At 37.9% G+C, this 17,385-nt stretch overlaps 1 protein-coding gene across 1 annotated transcript; it reads right to left on the bottom strand.

Moving 5' to 3' along the window:
* Positions 1-11,513: 11,513 nt before the first annotated feature.
* Positions 11,514-12,239, bottom strand: LOC126697568 (uncharacterized). Its single transcript, XM_050394627.1, has one exon. It carries the CDS (start codon positions 12,237-12,239, stop codon positions 11,514-11,516), a length of 726 nt encoding a protein of 241 aa, XP_050250584.1.
* Positions 12,240-17,385: the final 5,146 nt, after the last annotated feature.

Below are 17,385 nucleotides of genomic sequence, written 5' to 3'. Positions count from 1 at the left end.
ATTTCTTAATTTTGGTGAAGATATTTACTACTCATTTAAAAAATTGAAAAGTTAGTTATTTTTTAATTAAAGGTGTGGAGGATTTTTACCCCGCAAGCTATTTGTCCTCTTTGGGGGGCCAAGCCCGCAAGGTTTTGTTCTCCAAAGAGGACAAATAGCTTACGGGCTTGGCTCCCCAAAGAGGACAAATAGCTTGCGGGGTAAAAATCCCCCACAAAAGGTAACACCACAATCAAGGAGAATTATTTCTTTTTTAAATATAATAAATTTATAACAATTTCTTAATTTTGATGAAAGTATTTTTGTACTCATTGCACTAGTCTAGGAATTTGTTAATTTTATATTAAAAGTATTCTTACAAGGTTTTTTGAAGAGTTAGTAAAATATAAGAAAAAACTATGATTTTTTTTCCTCTTTTTGTATGTTATTTTAAGGATTCTATTTCCAATAGAACCAAAACTATTAATCTTACTATTGAGTATTGTTATTATATGTTTGTTGTCATGTTTCTTTCTTTCTTTGTTTTTTTACCCTGTTGTTATAAGGTCCCCCCCCCCCCCTCTCCTCCCTTTGTAATAGAACCAAAGTTGTTAATCTTAAGGTTTTTATCTTGGTTTGTTTCAGATTGTAATATGTAGGTTTTAATTTTCTATTTTCAGTTGGCCTTGGTGTTTGTACATATTTAGTTTTTTGTAGTTAATGGTTGCTTTTGGATTTGTGTTTGTACTCCAATTTTGTTAATAAAATTACTGATTATTTAATAAAAAAATATTTTGGTTTTGTTGGAATTACTTAGGTGTTTCAACTTTTAAGTTAGAATGAGTTTTGAGAATGACAAGGATGTGCAAATGCAAGAGGCAATGTTAGAAAGACGACATGAACTTGCGCAACTGAAAATGTACATGCTAAGAACATGAAACTTTTCCTTTTAATTTCAATTGGGTATTTGTTTTTGTGCTCCTTATTTTGAATTATGGTAGGGTAATGATTTAATTGAAATCAGTTTTAGTCTTTTTGCTTTTCTAGATTGATGTGTGTCAGGTTTCACTTCTTGTTGTTGTTTTTTGTTTTTCTTTTAGGGAATGTTTGATAATTGCTTTTTCCCCTTATTTTCTGTTTCCAAAAACAATTTTCGATTTTTGAGACTAAAAACTTGTTTGGCAACTCAAAATGGATAGAAAACAAAAACTGTAATTAAAACCCAATTTGTGAAGGAAACTGAAAACATGCAAAAGGTTGTTTTCAGTTTTTAGTTTTCAAAAGTCAATGAAAACACACATTTGAATTAATAAACCTGTCTCATTTAATGAGTTAGTATTACTGTCCAAATTCTAGTAACAATATATTTTAGTATTTTCTATTTTTTTCTTCAACAAAATATTTTTTATTTATTTCAACTAACCAAACATGTTTTTGATTTTAAAAATACAAGAAAATTGTTTTTTTTTTCCTTTATATTACCAAAAACAAGTTTTTGAAAATAGAAAAAAAAAAATTGTTATCAAACATAACCTAGTGTCTGGATTTTTGCTGCCTAGGATGGATATTTGGTTGCACTTATTCCTGCAAAGCTCTAATTCGGTAGGATTTTTGTGGCTTTATTGTTATGCATATCATTGTTGCTAGATAGAAAGAATTCAATGTGTTACATGCGGATTTTGTTATTTCCAGTTCTTATATGCTAATTGCAAATTAGTAAGATTACAATTTGCATAAAAACTTATTTGGAAACACATGGTAATGGTGGAAGCTTCTTGTAGATAGAAATTATGAAAAAAATTTACTAATAATGGAAAATTTTCTATTGCGATTGTTTAATGCAAATTTTTGGGATGGGTTGTAGGGCCAGGGAAGCTATGAGTTATGTAAACAAACATGAGTTATGAAAACAAGTTTGAGTGATTGTTTACATGTGAAGAACATAAAAGTAAACAATGCTTGAGTGGGTTAAGAGATCTCAGATTTAGTAAGAAGAAAGGGTACTAATTTTGACAAAATTTGAGCATACAAGGAAAAAATGATGAGGTGATTGGCTCAGCTGTTATGGCTGTGATTTACTTATTTGATCACAGTCAAATTTGTCAATATATTTTCGAAGAAAGAAAGCATAGAAAAGACAAAGATGGCTGAATGTCAAAGAGTTCAAGTGAGGTTTGACATGCGTTGTAAAACAGGTGGTGAAAGATTAGCTGTTTTAGTAGGATTTCTAAATGCTTCTTGCATGTTTGCAAAGTCAGCAAAGGCAGTGAAGGAAAATTTTAAATTATTCAAGTATGAAGTAATTGAAGTTATAAACGGTTGTTAATAATTTTGAATGGAGTTTCAATGTAAAGAAGGTAGTTCTATAGTTGGGTACAACGATAATGATAAAGGTGGTAACAGCAATGTTCCCTCATCAAGTAGTTTTTTTCATCCTTATGATTTTTCACTTTTTTACTGAAAGCGTTGTTCCTTTTTTTTTTTTTCTTCAAATTTTCAGTTGATGGTTTCAATGTTTCATATACTTCCATGGTCTAAAGAATATTTCTTTAATGATAATACTTTGGTAGCTTTCCAAAGAATTATTAGTGGTGCTGGCATTGTAGAATTCAACCAGTCATAGATTATAGAACGCTTCTATGCACAAACTTACTAATCTATGTTAGTTTAAATAAATATTTGAACTTTCCATGAATATATAAAATTGTTTATTGACTTCGTTTGACAAGTATTCACCACGCGGCAGTACCTAGATCATGTCGCCAACAGGGTGCTCAATAATCAATATGGCAATATGCTTCGTTCTAGCTATCTTACGGGACATTACGTGATCACAACACTAAGGAATCTTTTCGTACGAGTGTTTCAGAACTGTTGTTTGTTACCGGCTCTTATAGTGTCTCAATGGCTTGAATACTTATAAGAGCATTCACATTAGTGGAGCTAAAAATTTAACTATTTGATACTACAAAAAGTTACTTTATCTATATTATCTACTCACTTTACAAAATATCCAGCAGCAGTGGATCTATTTTAGCTTTCAACACAATAAAATAATATAAACATCACAATAAAATAATATATTTATTACAATAAAATAATATATCCACTACAATAAACAACAATCACAACCACCGTCGCCCTCACTGCCGCTGCCATCGACTCTTCCATCGTCGCTGACACCGCTGCTGCCATCGCCGCCGCCACATGATAGAAAATAATCTTCTAGTATTAACAAGTGATTTTTTTTAACCCCAAATTATACTTATACATTTTTTTTTGCCAAAACAATTTCTCAATCATCATGATAGCAAATAATCATCTAGTGTAACAATAATATTTTGTTTTAACCCCAAATTATATATATACAAATTTATCTTTTGACTAAAAAAAATTTCTCAATCATCATGATAGCCTATTATAACAGCATTATTTTTTTAAAAACCAAGTTATATATATACAAATTTATCTTTGACTAAAGCAATCGTCTCAATTGTTCGGAAGCAATCTTGGAACAGTGTGAACTATGAAATGGAGGAACTTCATAAAAAAAACATATAAAATAGAACACATAAAATAGAACACATATTATAGCTGGAACAATGTAGTTCACAGATTACTCACATACATAAATCAAACTAAATTACAATAAAACTCACACACTTGCACAAGTTCCTATTGATAGGCTAAGAATGTATTGACCCTCTTGTGATAAATTAATCAATTGATATAGCCAAGTTAATTAATTAATTAATTCAATTAACATGCAAAAAGCGTGGTAGCACAAATAAATCACCAATTAACTAAAGTGCAGCGAAAATTAAATTGACAAGGTGATTTGTTTACGAATGGGGAAAACCTACATGACAAAAACCCCACCAGGTGATTTTAAGGTCACTACTCTCGAGAATCCACTATTATCAAAACAAGCATTTACAAGTAAAGGAATCCCAGTACCTTATACCAACCTACAGTTGAACCTTTATCCCAATACCCAATTGAACTTGTTTTGTAGTGATAATCTCTTATTTTCAATGCATGGCTTCCCATACATGACTAACCAACAAATGTGCAGATCCCAGTACGCGACTTGATCACCAACTTGAGAAAGATGTTGGCTGCAAAGTTCTTTAGTTCATTACACAATGAAGATTACAAAACTCCTTGGTCATAAAACCCTATGGTGTACAAACACAGCAGCTTCTTCAAAGGAAAGATGAACTAGGGCAAATTTTGTCCTTGGTCACAATTTGCATGAACACAACTTTGCTTCACACTTGCGCAACCTTTGACGGCCCTTAAAATAATCCTTATATACGTTTAGGGTTGTGAGAAAAAAAAGCCTAAACACATACTCAAGAATTGGAGTGAAATCAGCTCTGAAAAACTGAATTTCATAAACCTCGATAGATAGGGTATCTATTGAGCTAGTTGTCGAGTTTCGAGCTTCAGCAACTTTTTAAATCTTGATAGATGCTAGCTGTCGAGTTTTAAAATCCAGCACTTTCTCACTTGTTTCTTGGACAGACTTGCATGGCTTTAACACTTGAGCTTGAGACCTTGTTCCTTGAAGCATTAAACACATCCTAGATCTACCCAATTACAAGTAAAATGCGTTTTGTCAAAGGATTAGCCAATTCTAACTTGACATATGTTCCTAACATCAAATCACATATGTCCTAACAATCTCCCCCTTTGGCAATCCGTGACAAAATCACAACAAACAAATGAACATATGAGAGAAGTCATAAAACATTTAACTCATATTCAATTGTTGAATACAATAAAATCTATCCTAACACGAACTCTTGAAAATTTTTGCAAGAAGAGAGTCCATGGCAAGAAGACTTTGACAACCTGTATTTCTGAAAAACTTTAAACAAAACTCATCAAGGTATCTTAATGTGAAACATAAATATAAGATTGTATACAATAAATAAAAAACATGTGTATAAAGAGAGAAAAGAAACAACACATGGAAAGATAGGTGAATAACATACATCAATATATATATAAATCAAATATAAGTACAATGTATGTCAAGTGGTCACAAGACCAATATACACAGAAATAATGTATCTAAAATAGAAAGAAAAGAGTACAAAAATCCTCACTACATCCCTCATATACACACTCCCCCTATCACAAAATCTCCTATACTAACCTTCCATCTATGAGTATGACTACTCTTATCTTAAAACTACTCCCCCTTTTTGTCACGAGTGACAAAGGGTAAGTATATCAAGTAGATAGCCTGTGATTACTGGGCGAGCTAGCACCATCATTCTAATCAGCATCCTCACTACCAGAGCCATCATCACTCTCATCCTCAGAGGCTGGTGGAGATGGAGAGGAAGCAACAGTGAAACCACCCATGATAGCCTGTCGTCGTGTGATATGACCAACACAAGTGTTCACCTAACACAACTCATCACTAAAAGTGTCAAGGCGAGCATCCATGCACACAAGCTGTGCCATAATGGCCTTAAGTGTCACTCCACCAGTAGAAGACGAATGAGGGGAGGTGGATGGAGCAGTAGAAGTTGGAGGAGTTGTTGTCTGTGTTTGGGGCGGCCTCGGGTTGAGCTGTGCCTCGCTTCATCAAACGGTAGCAGTGTCTATGGCACCCATCATGGAAAAATGAGGAGAGACAGGAAAGGAGACGGAAAAATGGTAAAGTATCCGCGTGATAGTCGAAGGAAAACTGAGCTTATCACGGGTTGCCGTATCCCTATAGACATCTATAAGGGATAAAATAAAGTGAGAAGGGAAGTCGATAGAGATATCCTCTAAGAGGGACACAAAAATCGAGCACGTGGCTCTGTAATGGAGTTATAGTGAGACAAAGGATGAAGAACGAATTTCATCACCATGTCAAGGAACCTTGGACCTTTTGCAAAGCCCGAGTAAGGGGTGTTTTGACGATCACACCAAGAAGAAGGTGTCTCATAGAAGCGAGACGAGAGTTCGTCTTTGGACACAGTCTGTAGATGATCGCAACCAGGGTAGTTAGGATGTGCTACCTTAGGATTGTGTAGTACCTCGAAGACAATCTCCAGAGTAACTACGATGCGTGTACCTTGAACATGAGATAAGAAATGAGGTACTGAAGTATTGATTCTATGCATATTAGATTAAAACTCCTGTATGATCATGGAGGGACAAGTGACCGGGATGTCACAAAGTGACTCCCAACCCTTACTGGGAATGACAATTGGTAGGTTAGTGTCAGAAAAGTTTGACAGAACGACGTGGTATTCCGAATGAATGTCTCATCTACAAAAGTTCTCCAAGAAGTCCTTTCGGGCTTCATCATCACAGAACTGAATAGAAGAAGGTGTAGGGTCAGAGGAAGAGGATGCCTTAGAATGCAGAGGGTTCTGGGACGGAGTAAATTTGCGTTTAGGTGTCATAGAGCAGACTAACGCAAGAGAGAGAGAGAGAGAGAGAGAGAGAGAGAGAGAGAATCAGAAAAGTACCAACACAGCAGTATATAAGAATGTAACGAAATAAAGGTATGTATGCATGAAAATACATGACCATATGACATGCAAGTTTAAATACATCATGGGCTCAGCTCAATCCAATCCTAACAACACACAAACAGTTCAACATATATAGCACACATCTAAAATGTATGAAAATATAGTTATAATGCAAGTGTGATGTAATGCATGAAGATTTAAACTCATTTAAGCAACACCCATCCCAAAAATTTCACAAAAATTTCATCAATTTTCACAAACCCCAAAAAATTTTCAAAAATCCCAAAAGTTAGGTAAAAAGGAATGAAATGCATGACAAAGTGAGGGATTAAGGACCTTACTAGTGAAGAAGAACAAGATCAAGGTCGAAAAAAACTTGGGAATGAAGTTTGGAGTGAGAGAGAAGAGTTTGGGAGGTGAAACGACTGAAAGCAATCGAGAGAGATTGAGGAGAAATGATCTAAAATTGTGCTGACCCTTTAAATAGAAACTTCATAAATCTCGAAAGATTGAGATGTGTCAAGAATTAAAAAGGCGCTTTTTAGCTATCGAAGAGCTATCTAGGATCTATTGTGAGGTGTCCATAGCAAAGGAATCTCGATGGATCGAGGAAGCTTTTGAGAAGCTATCAAGCAACTAGAAGGTATCTCGATGGATCAAGCAGTTATTGAGAAGCTATCGAGAATGCGATAAAAAGAAACTAAAGGGTCTCGATAGATAGCCTAGTTGTCGAGAGGTGTCCAGTAGCTGTCAAGATTGCTTGAAAACAGTTTTTCAAGAAGAGAAAAACATAGATATGAATGCAATCAAGCATGCTATACAACCAATAATCCAAACAACATTTTAAGCTTTCAAAATCATCTCTCAACAAGAAAAATGTTCAGCACATAGATCCAAAACACACACACACACACTAAATATGTCTAACCAATTTTATATTTCAAAAACAAGTTAAGACAGTTTAGTGAGCATACATTTACACAAGTATTCCTTGTGATGGCCAAATCACATTGTACCTGCACATGTATCAAAAGAAGCAAAAAATATTGTGTGTTGTGTGTGGAAAACATCGCAAGATTGCATAAGTGTCTACATTTTATGATGGTTTGAGATATGAGAAAATCATTTTAATTCACACACAATCATAACTGTTTGATGGGGACTATTACCTTCGAGGTACATCCTATAACTCCCACATCTCCTAGAATACATGCTTACAATCATATGTAAAGCATTTTGATTCTTTTTGCTTTTGCTTTTTATTTTTTTTGCATATTTTTCTTTTAAGTAGATCATGCATGGGCATATAAGAGAGAGAAAAGAAAAACCCAATGATGTTAAGCTTTTGACATTGCACTTTTGTTATGCCAAAGCATACAGATGTCATTTCATGATTGGCAGGCAACAGTGGTGAGATGGTTATTTATACATTTCGCTTAGGATTTTCTAGTCCTTCCTATAAAAAAAAAACTATATGAGTGTTAAGTACAAGAGATTACTTAATCTTACTCATCACAAACACGAGCTACGAAACTCACTTGCTTAGTTGTGCATAGAGATGCTCATCTAAACTACAAAAGATACAAAGTTTAGAAAACTTTGTTTCAATGGCCATCCAAGGTACACAAGTACCAATGTACACAAATACACACTATTTTTATATTTTTCTGATTTTTTTCAATTTTTTTTTATTTTTATAGGAAAAAAAAAATAAAACAAAAATGAAAAGTAAACAAACAAAAACATGTTAAACAATGCAATGCATAAAACTAGACTGACTCAAAACATGACAGCAAAACACACAAGTAATGCAAAAACAAAAACAAGAAGGGGAGAGAGAGAAAAAGTGACAGAATCACTTGGAGTCCTTTTCCTTCCACACCTTGGAAGAACCTTTCTGTTTGGCAAACCTTTGATTCGGCGGTGAGGGGGAGGAATTCAAACTATTCAAGTTTGAAAGGAACATGAGGGCTTTGAGAAGATCTTCAAGAAAAGCAAAGGAGGATGGAAACTAATTTTGGTATCTCGACGCAATCATGCTGTTACTCTGTTGAGTGGCTAACCACTTATAGCAATTAGGTTGAGTATATCTAGCTGCGTTACAGTGATGACAGAAATGCTGCTTTTTCTGTTTGGGCTTTTAAGTATTTCCCTTCTTAGCCCTAGGGTTCTTGATCTCTTTCTTATTAAGCTTAGGGGGTGCTCCTAAGATAGATTTACCCTTGTCTATTTTCTCACTAGCTAATTTATTTTTAACATCATTGTTCTCAGTTTCAATATTATCAGCAGAAGGAACAAAAGTAGTAGTACTAGCAGAAGCAATACTAGGAGAAGAGAAATCATACCCTAAACCAGTTCGATTGGATGCAGATTTCTGAAGACTGAGCATCTCATCGAGCTTTGCACTTGAGGTCCTTTCCAACTGGGCCCTGACTTGGAATAGTTTTGCCTCAAGCTTCTTGGTCTTCTCAGAAGAAATTATTCTCAAATCTTAGTGCTCCAATGGTCTGATTTGCTTCATCAAACTTAGTGGAAATTTCTTCTCGTTCAAGTTCCACTTCACTAAGCTTCTTGGTGGCCAACCTATACAACTTTTTATGCTTTTCCGAGACCTTGTATAACTTTGCATAGGTTATGTGAATGTCATCTTGCTCATCCATCTTTTCAAACTTAGACTCCACCAATTCCTCTTCTTCATCCACGTCTTCAACAATCCCTTCAGTAGGATTTACAGTGGCAGTGAAGGCATTTAGGATACCATCATCCTTAGGCTCAGTGTCGCTCAACGTAGCAGTAAGTGCCTTGCTCTTCCTAATAGTCTTGAGATATGTAGGGCACTCTTATTTCATGTGACCGAAGCCCTGACACCCAAAGCATTTTGGTCTTGAGGGAACAGTGTACTGACCGTCATCCCTTGCATCCTTCTTCCCACTACAACAAAATGTATTTTTAGTGACGAAAAAATTTGTCACTAAAAGTCCATTTTTTTGTCGCTAAGGACCTTTAGCGACGAAATCTACTAATTAGCGACGAAACTCATTTCGTCATTGAAACCTCGTCGCTAAAAGTCCTAGCGATGAAAAATTTTGTCACTAAAAGCCTGATTTGTTTATAATAAAAAAAACTTTTGGCGACGAAAATGTTTTGTTGCTAAATGTTTTCCTCGCTAAAAACACTATTCAGTGACAAAAATATTTCTTAACTAAAAACACTTTAGTTTATTAAATAATATTTAGTGACGAACAATTTCGTCACTAAAACTATTTTCGGGTACATATAGTGATGAAAAAGTTCTTCATGAACTTCTTGAACTGCCTCGTGATATAGGATTTCATCTTAGAATCTTCATCGTCTAAAGACTCATTAGTGTCACTGCTCTTGGCCTTCAATGCCATGCTTTTGCTCTTGCTTGTTTTCTCGATCCTTATCAACCCCAACTTATAGGTCTGCAAATTGCCAACCAACTCCGTTAAAGGAATTTTGGCAATATCCTTTGATTCCTTAATCGGGGTGATCTTGGCATGAAATCTCTCAGGTAGAGATCTGAGCACCTTTCTCACAATCTTGGGTTCGGGAATGTTTTCCCCTAGATTAAAGGCTGAGTTCACTATGTCATTGAGCTTGGCATAGAACTCATTGACTGACTCATCCTTCTCCATCTTAATCTCTTTAAAGCTCATAGTAAGCCTCTAAAGCTTTGAATCCTTGATAGCTTTGGTTCTTTCATAGGTTGTCTAGAGAATGGTCCATGCTTCCGTAGCAGTTTTAGTAGAGGATATCTTCTTGAATTCCTCATTCGTGACTGCACTGAATAGAGCATTCAATGCTCTGCTGTCGAAATTTGCCGCCTTGATCTTGGCATCATTCCAGTTGGCTAGCACTTCCGTAGGCTTAGTCTGACCTATCTTTACAGCTTGCCACACTTTTTCATCTAATGACTGCAAGAAAGCTCTCATGTGTACTTTCCAGTATGTATAGTTAGTGCCATCAAATAAAGGAGGTATAATAAGAGATTGTCCTCTATCCATGACAAATAAGGGTTAATGGATCACATAGCGAAGATTAACACCTAATCAGAGTGTGTCTGCTCTGATACCACTTGATAGGCCAAGAATGTATTGATCCCTTGTAATAAATTAACCAATTGATATAGCCAAGTTAATTAATCAATTCAATTAACATGCAAAAAGCGTGGTAGCACAAACAAATCACCAATTAACTAAAGTGCAGTGTAAATTAAATTGATATGGTGATTTATTTACAAATGGGGAAAACCTACATGACAAAAACCCCACCGAGTGATTTTAAGGTCACCATTCCCGAAAATCCACTATTATCATAACAAGCAGTTACAAGTAAAGGAATCCCAGTACCTTATACTAACCTATAGTTGAACCCTTATCCTAATACCCAATTGGACTTGTTCTGTAGTGACAATCTCTCCTTTTTAATGTACGACTCCCAGCATGTGACTAACCAATAGATGCGCGGATTCCAGTACGAAACTTGATCACCAACTTGAGAAAGATGTTGGCTGCAAAGTTCTTCAGTTCATCACATGATGAAGATCACAAAGCTCCTTGGTCATAAAACCCTAAGGTGTACAAACACAGTAGCTTCTTCAAAGGAAAGATGAACTAGGACAAATTTTGTCTTTAGTCACAATTTGCATGAACATAACTTTGCTTCACACTTGCGCAACCTTTGACGGCCCTTAAAATAATCCTTATATATGTTTTGGGTTGTGAGAAAAGAAAGTCTAAACACATACTCACGGATGGGAGTGAAATCAACTCTGAAAAACTGAATTTCATAAACCTCGACAGATAGGGTATCTATCGAGCTAGCTGTCGAGCTTTGAGCTAGCTGTCGAGTTTTAAAATCTAGCATTATCTCACTTGTTTCTTGGACAGACTTGCATGACTTTAACACTTGAACTCGAGGCCTTGTTCCTTGAAGCATTAAACATATCCTAGATCTACCCAATTACAAGTAAAATGCGTTTTATCAAAGGATTAGCCAATTCTAACTTGACATATGTTCCTAACATCAAATCACATATGTCCTAACACCCACTTCATTATCATCCTGCTCATCTTCAACAATCATGTTATGGAGAATTATGCACGCTTTCATAATCTTTTGGAGTGTTTCAAGATGGAAAAATCGTGCAGGTCCACAAACAATTGTGATACGTGCTTGAAGCACTTCAAATGCATGCTCAAAATCCTTCCTATACACCTCTTGGGTTGTTGCAAATAATTTTTGCTTTTGTCCTTGTGGTGCTGGGATTGTTTTCACAAATGTTACCCATTTTGGATATATGCCATCAGCAAGGTAATATCTCATTGTGTAATTATGACCATTGATTGAGTAATGTACTGCAGGAGCACGTCCTTCAACAAGATCATTAAATATATGAGACTGTTCTAACACATTAATGTCATTATTTGACCTAGGTAACCCAAAAAATGCATGCCATATCCAAAGATTATATGATGCTACTGCCTCCAAAATAATAGTAGGCTCATGAATATGACCACAATATTGACCTTTCCATGCAACTGGACAATTTTTCCACTTCCAATGCATGCAATCAATTGAACCTAAGATACTTGGAAAACCTCGGCGTTCCCCATAAGCTAACAATTTAGCAATGTCTTCATTGTTTGGCTTTCTCAAGTATTCCTTAGAGAAAACATCAATTACCACAGTAACAAATTTTTTCAAACTTTCCAATGCAGTAGTTTCTCCAATCCGCACATATTCATCCATCAAATCACCCTATACTTCATATGTAAGCATTCTAAGGGTAGCAGTTATCTTTTGTAATGAAGATAAACCAAGTTTGTTGGCACTATTTCTTTTTTGGACAAAGTAAGAGTCATAAGCTTCTACCTTAGATTGAATATTGAGAAAAAGAGAACATTTCATCCAAAATCTCCTACGAAATAAAGCGGGTGGATATATTGGTGTGGGAGCAAAATAGTCAAGAAAAAGCCTCTCATGGCCTGCCAAATGATTACATCAGATATAGCGATGACGTTTAGGTTGTGATGGTTCCATAACAAGTTCTTCGATTATCTCATCCTTATTTTAGTCATCAAGAAGCAACTTGCGAAACAAAGAGCGATTCATGGATGCAACCTTCAAGAAAATTGGAAAGCAATTATTACTATAGATGCAAGAAACATAACCAATTCATGCTTTTAGTGCCATAAGCAATCATTATACCCACAAGCACAAACGCAAAAGTCACAACACAAACAAGATGAGCAATAAATTTGTTGAAACTTGAAATTTATTAGGCCTATAGGGAATAGCTACTCATTAGACTCAACCCCATGGTTGTTCCCAAGGAACTTAAAAAAAAAAAAAAAAACTTAGAGTCACTTAGGAAATGCCACCTGCAAGACTTAGGATTACATGGCCCCATATACACGAGCAATTAAATTTCAGACTAAACCTACACTTGTGAGAGAGAAATGACAGAATACTAAGTTCTTTTATGCTAAAGTAAATAAAAAGATAAAAGCAGAACAAGAGGAAATTAATCCCTCCCTTTTCCATTCCTCCACATCAACCAAACAATGATATCCTATCCTTTCTCTCATCTTCTTATTACTATGGATGCAAGAAACAAAACCAATCCATGCTTTTAGTGCCTTAAGCAATCATTACACTCACAAGCACACACACACAAGTCACAACACAAACAAGATGAACAATAAATTTAAAGGTTTATACATACATCTAGTTTAAGATTAAAGTCAAATGACATAAGCCACTACTAAAATGCATGAAAGCCTATAAGTTACTACCAAAATACATAAAGGCCTACATAAACCATTGCCAAAGTATCACCTAAATGTGCCAACCTTTTCCTAACATTACAAAATACATAAAGGCCTAAGCTACATCCAAAATGAAATCAAACCCATTAATCACGTGAACTTCATCTTGCCATGATTTCCTCTTGGAGTTGTTCATAAAAAGATTTTTGTGCTCCGGTCAAGGCACTTGTATCTTTCATCATGATTCTCTCCTCTTCTAACATTTATTGCATCTCAATTTATTTCCTCTCAATCATGACTCTTTCCTTCTCAATCTTAAGTTTTTCTTCACCTCTTTCCTTCTCAATCCTAAGTTTTTCCCTCTCAATAAACATTTTTTCCTCTTCCAATCGAGTTATCTCCTTATCCCTCAACTCTCCCAAGCGCAACTTCTCCGCTTTGATACGAAGACTCTTTTTGTCATATTCTTGTGATTCCTCAATAAATTTCAATTTCTTGGTCAAATAGTCCCCTACATATTTTCCGGTGGCTTTGTTCTTTCAGTTGGCCTTTTTGGCCTTCCTACCAATTGGCCTCTCAAAATTGGAAGTGTCACCAAGTCTGGACCTACAATCCCCTTCACCGATAGATGTTGACTCCGGAGTTGGAGGCACGGATGCTCTCGATCTTCCATTAGTATCGGCCCACTTTGGTTGGTCCTTTAACATGAGCCAACAATGTTCAAGAAGAAAGGGTTTCTTGAAGGTCTCTTTATACAAAGCCTTCGCATTGGCAATCTAAAAAAATTAAAATAAATATAACATGATTAGTGTAAGCTCCAAGGATGGACTTGATGGGCCAAATCACTATTTGGGCTCACAATCTATTTGTTTGGTGGGTCTGAGTATCCTACCTTGGGTTGTCCTAGACTAAGGGACCCAATGCAAACACTTTTCTCCCTCTTTCTCAATATTAACTCCTCTCTCTCTCTCTCTCTCTCTCTCTCTCTCTCTCTCTCTCTCTCTCTCTCTCTCTCTCTTTTCTCTTTTCCCTCAGAATTGCATCCCCCTACTATCCATTCATTTCTCCTATTTATAGCCTTTGTTAATGGGGTGATCATCATTATCTTCTCCCTTAATGCAAAGAAGGGTCCAATGTCAATGGGCTTAAGTGGGTTTTTAGGTACGAGTGGTCTTGGAAATGGTTCCCACTTCAGTTAATGTGTTCGGTAGCGGAGTTTCCTAAGGTTCTACTGGGCATGTAAACGGCGATGTGGTCGAGCGATGTGACCGAGCATGTGCATAGTGCCCGGAAATGGTTTCACGAGCATCCTGTGTGTAGGGCGTATGCGATCCACTTTCTAAATGTTCGGAAAATACTCAGTCCACTTTGGTAGCTATTCGTGGGTCTGGGTTGGGGCCTTTGTCGATGTGAAGATTAGATCCTTGGCCCATATCATTGATTCATGGTCCAAGGCCCAATATGAACTTGGGCGTTTGGGTGTCATACAATAGCCCCCCCTTGATTCGTCCTCGGACCTTAGGGGCGAATCAAGGAGTCAGAGAGGCAGTGTTTTGCCCGAGAAGCCTAACAGATGTGCTTGGGGGTTATAGCGGTCCATAAATGCGCTTCTTCGAAAGACACGTTGCTTCAGATCCTGCGGCTCTGCAGTCATTATTACCTGGCAGTTCAGAAACTGAGGCGCGCATGTGGACTGCTCTAGGCATTTCTAAGGTCACCCCTTTTCTACTTCATCATTGCTAATTAATGTTACTCATTGCACACCAACGGATGCTTTCCTTGGCTCTTATAAATAACCCATCTTAATTCACTTTCTCACTTTTCACTTTCTGTCACTTCGAAACTTTTCTCTGCCGAGCAATCCCCTGCGCTCCAGTCCACAAACCCAGAATCCTCCTCTCCCTTAGAGCCAGAAGTAAGTTTTCTTCCGCTTTCCTTTATTTTCATTTCCTTCCCCAGAGCCCCTTTTTAATTTCTAATCATAGAATGGGTTTTGCTTACCTTTTGAATGCCAGAGCTCCCTTAGCCGCTTTTAGGCAAGCCTTTAGCATCCCTAATGATGTGGAGTTGGCTTATTGTCACGAAAGTGAAATAGCTCTCCATAGAGGGGCAGGCACTGCCTTTTTCCCACTGATGTCTGTCTTAGAAGGCAGGGTCAGGTTTCCCATAGACCCTCTTCTACTTAACACCCTTAGATACTACGGGTTGAGTACCGACCAGCTTCCCCCCAACTTTTACCGGGTAGTGAGTTGTGTGGGCAAGCTGAACCAAACGTTCGGCTTAAAGTTAGACCACCATGACATAAACCACATGTACAGCCTCTGTGGAAAGAAGAAATCAAACTAGTACTTAAAGACTAGAGATAATAAGGTACGACTAATTTCTTGTTTGCTGGACTCTAATAGGAATTCCGCTGGGGAATTTTTCCGGGTGTGTGGCAATTGGTTTGCCGGTGACATCCCTCCCCCTTTGTCACGGCGTGAAGTTAGTTCGTCCTAACCTTTAATTTCTTATGTTTCCCAAAATTGTAAATACATTATTTACTCTAACTTTGGTTCGTTTTCTTTTTGCTGCAGACGGTTCAGTGTTCATTTAGGAAATCAGAATAGTCCACGTCCGAGACCTAAATTTTGTGTTAAGGTCTGAAATTTTTGTGCATCGGGACGGGCAACTTCGTGCTTCCCACCTCATTCTTGGCGTAGACCCGGTATACTCCACTTGGCAACCTTTTAGCCAAGCCCTCCTTGTAGATAGCCCACTCCTTTCTTATATAGATGTTTGGCACGCGAACTTCCTCCCCCCAGCATCACCGTAGGGGAAGCCTGTGACCTCGACCCACGGTATACTTGTTCAGATGAACTTGCGCCTATAAGGGATGAATCGGCCAAAGTAGCATCCAGGCATCTCCGGGAACGCGCTCACGAGGCTGTTCAACGTGAAGCCATACAAGCCGAACCTGTGAATCCAGTTCAAGTAGCCGCGCAAGAAGCCGCGGAGTCTAGTGACTCTTCCAGGACCCACTCCGCTCCTAAAGACATGGTGACTAGAAGGACTTTGACCGTTAGCCGTTTCATCCCTGGGGTAGGCTAGGCCGTTCAGTAGCAGCAGCCTCCACCTCAAAGGCATGTCTCGGCTCCTCCCGCTCATCCTCCGCCTCCCTCTGCTCCCGGGCGGCAACGTATGAGGCAAAGGATTGCCGATCAATCCTCCACCGGCCCAGGAGAGGGCCAAGTCATAACTCCACTTCAACCTTCCCGGGGTATCACCATCCGGGAGCCGCCAGCCCAGGTCGGAACAAATGTGGCCTCATCCTCCAGATCGATGCCTTTGTGGCATCCGACGTACGAGCTGGACGGCACGCCCTTTCCGGCTAACACAAGCGTTTGGGGCTGGGACAAGGGTGAAGGGGGCTGTGTTGCCCAAAGCTTAGTTCACGGTCTACTCCTGCCCATAGACGTAAATGCATTTGCAAATGCGATCGATGAGTTCATGGGGAGAAGGCTCCAATGGCACACCATCGCGATTAGTCCTCTTCCTTCGCACTCTTGTTATTATCATTTTCCTTCCGTGCACATCCGTATATTTTTTGTGTTTGGTGTAACTTTGAATTGCCGTGCGTGAATAATATTGTCTTTAACAGGCTTCCCAGCTAGCCCATATACTAAATGAGAGGGTGAAGGATCTTTCCGATGAGGTTGGTCGGGAGAGAGCCGGTAAGGAAAAGGATGTGGAAGTGGTTAAGGAGAAAATGAAAATTGCCGAATTTGCCGAGAAGAGGGCTGCTGCTGCGAAGAAATCTCGGGCCTCGGCAGAGAAGAAATCGGCGAAACTGGTGGTGCAGCATAATGAAACAGAGATGAAGCTGGTCAAAACAGCAAGCTTGAACTCCACTCTATCTGAAGAGGTTGCTGACCTGCAGGCGGCCCTTGAAGCATGTGAGAATAAGTAGTACAATGAGGGGTTTGCCGACGCCGAGAAGAGCGTAGAGCCGATGGTTATGCAAGCTCGACAGCTATCTTTTCGGGAGGGCTGGATGGCTGCTTTACAGGCCTTAGGGGTGCCTGAGGACTCCCCTCTTAGGGACCCTAATTGGATCCTTGTTCCAGTCTTTATCCCGGCCGCCCAAA

The sequence above is a fragment of the Quercus robur genome, chromosome 2 (assembly GCF_932294415.1).
Source record: "Quercus robur chromosome 2, dhQueRobu3.1, whole genome shotgun sequence".
NCBI lineage: Eukaryota > Viridiplantae > Streptophyta > Magnoliopsida > Fagales > Fagaceae > Quercus > Quercus robur.
Note: the sequence above shows the minus strand (reverse complement) of the source record. Positions and strands in the feature narration are given on the sequence as shown.

What these genes read in the sequence shown, in the direction of transcription:
- LOC126697568 (XM_050394627.1), bottom strand. Translation starts at nt 12,239, where the DNA reads ATGGATGAATATGTGCGGATTGGAGAAACTACTGCATTGGAAAGTTTG.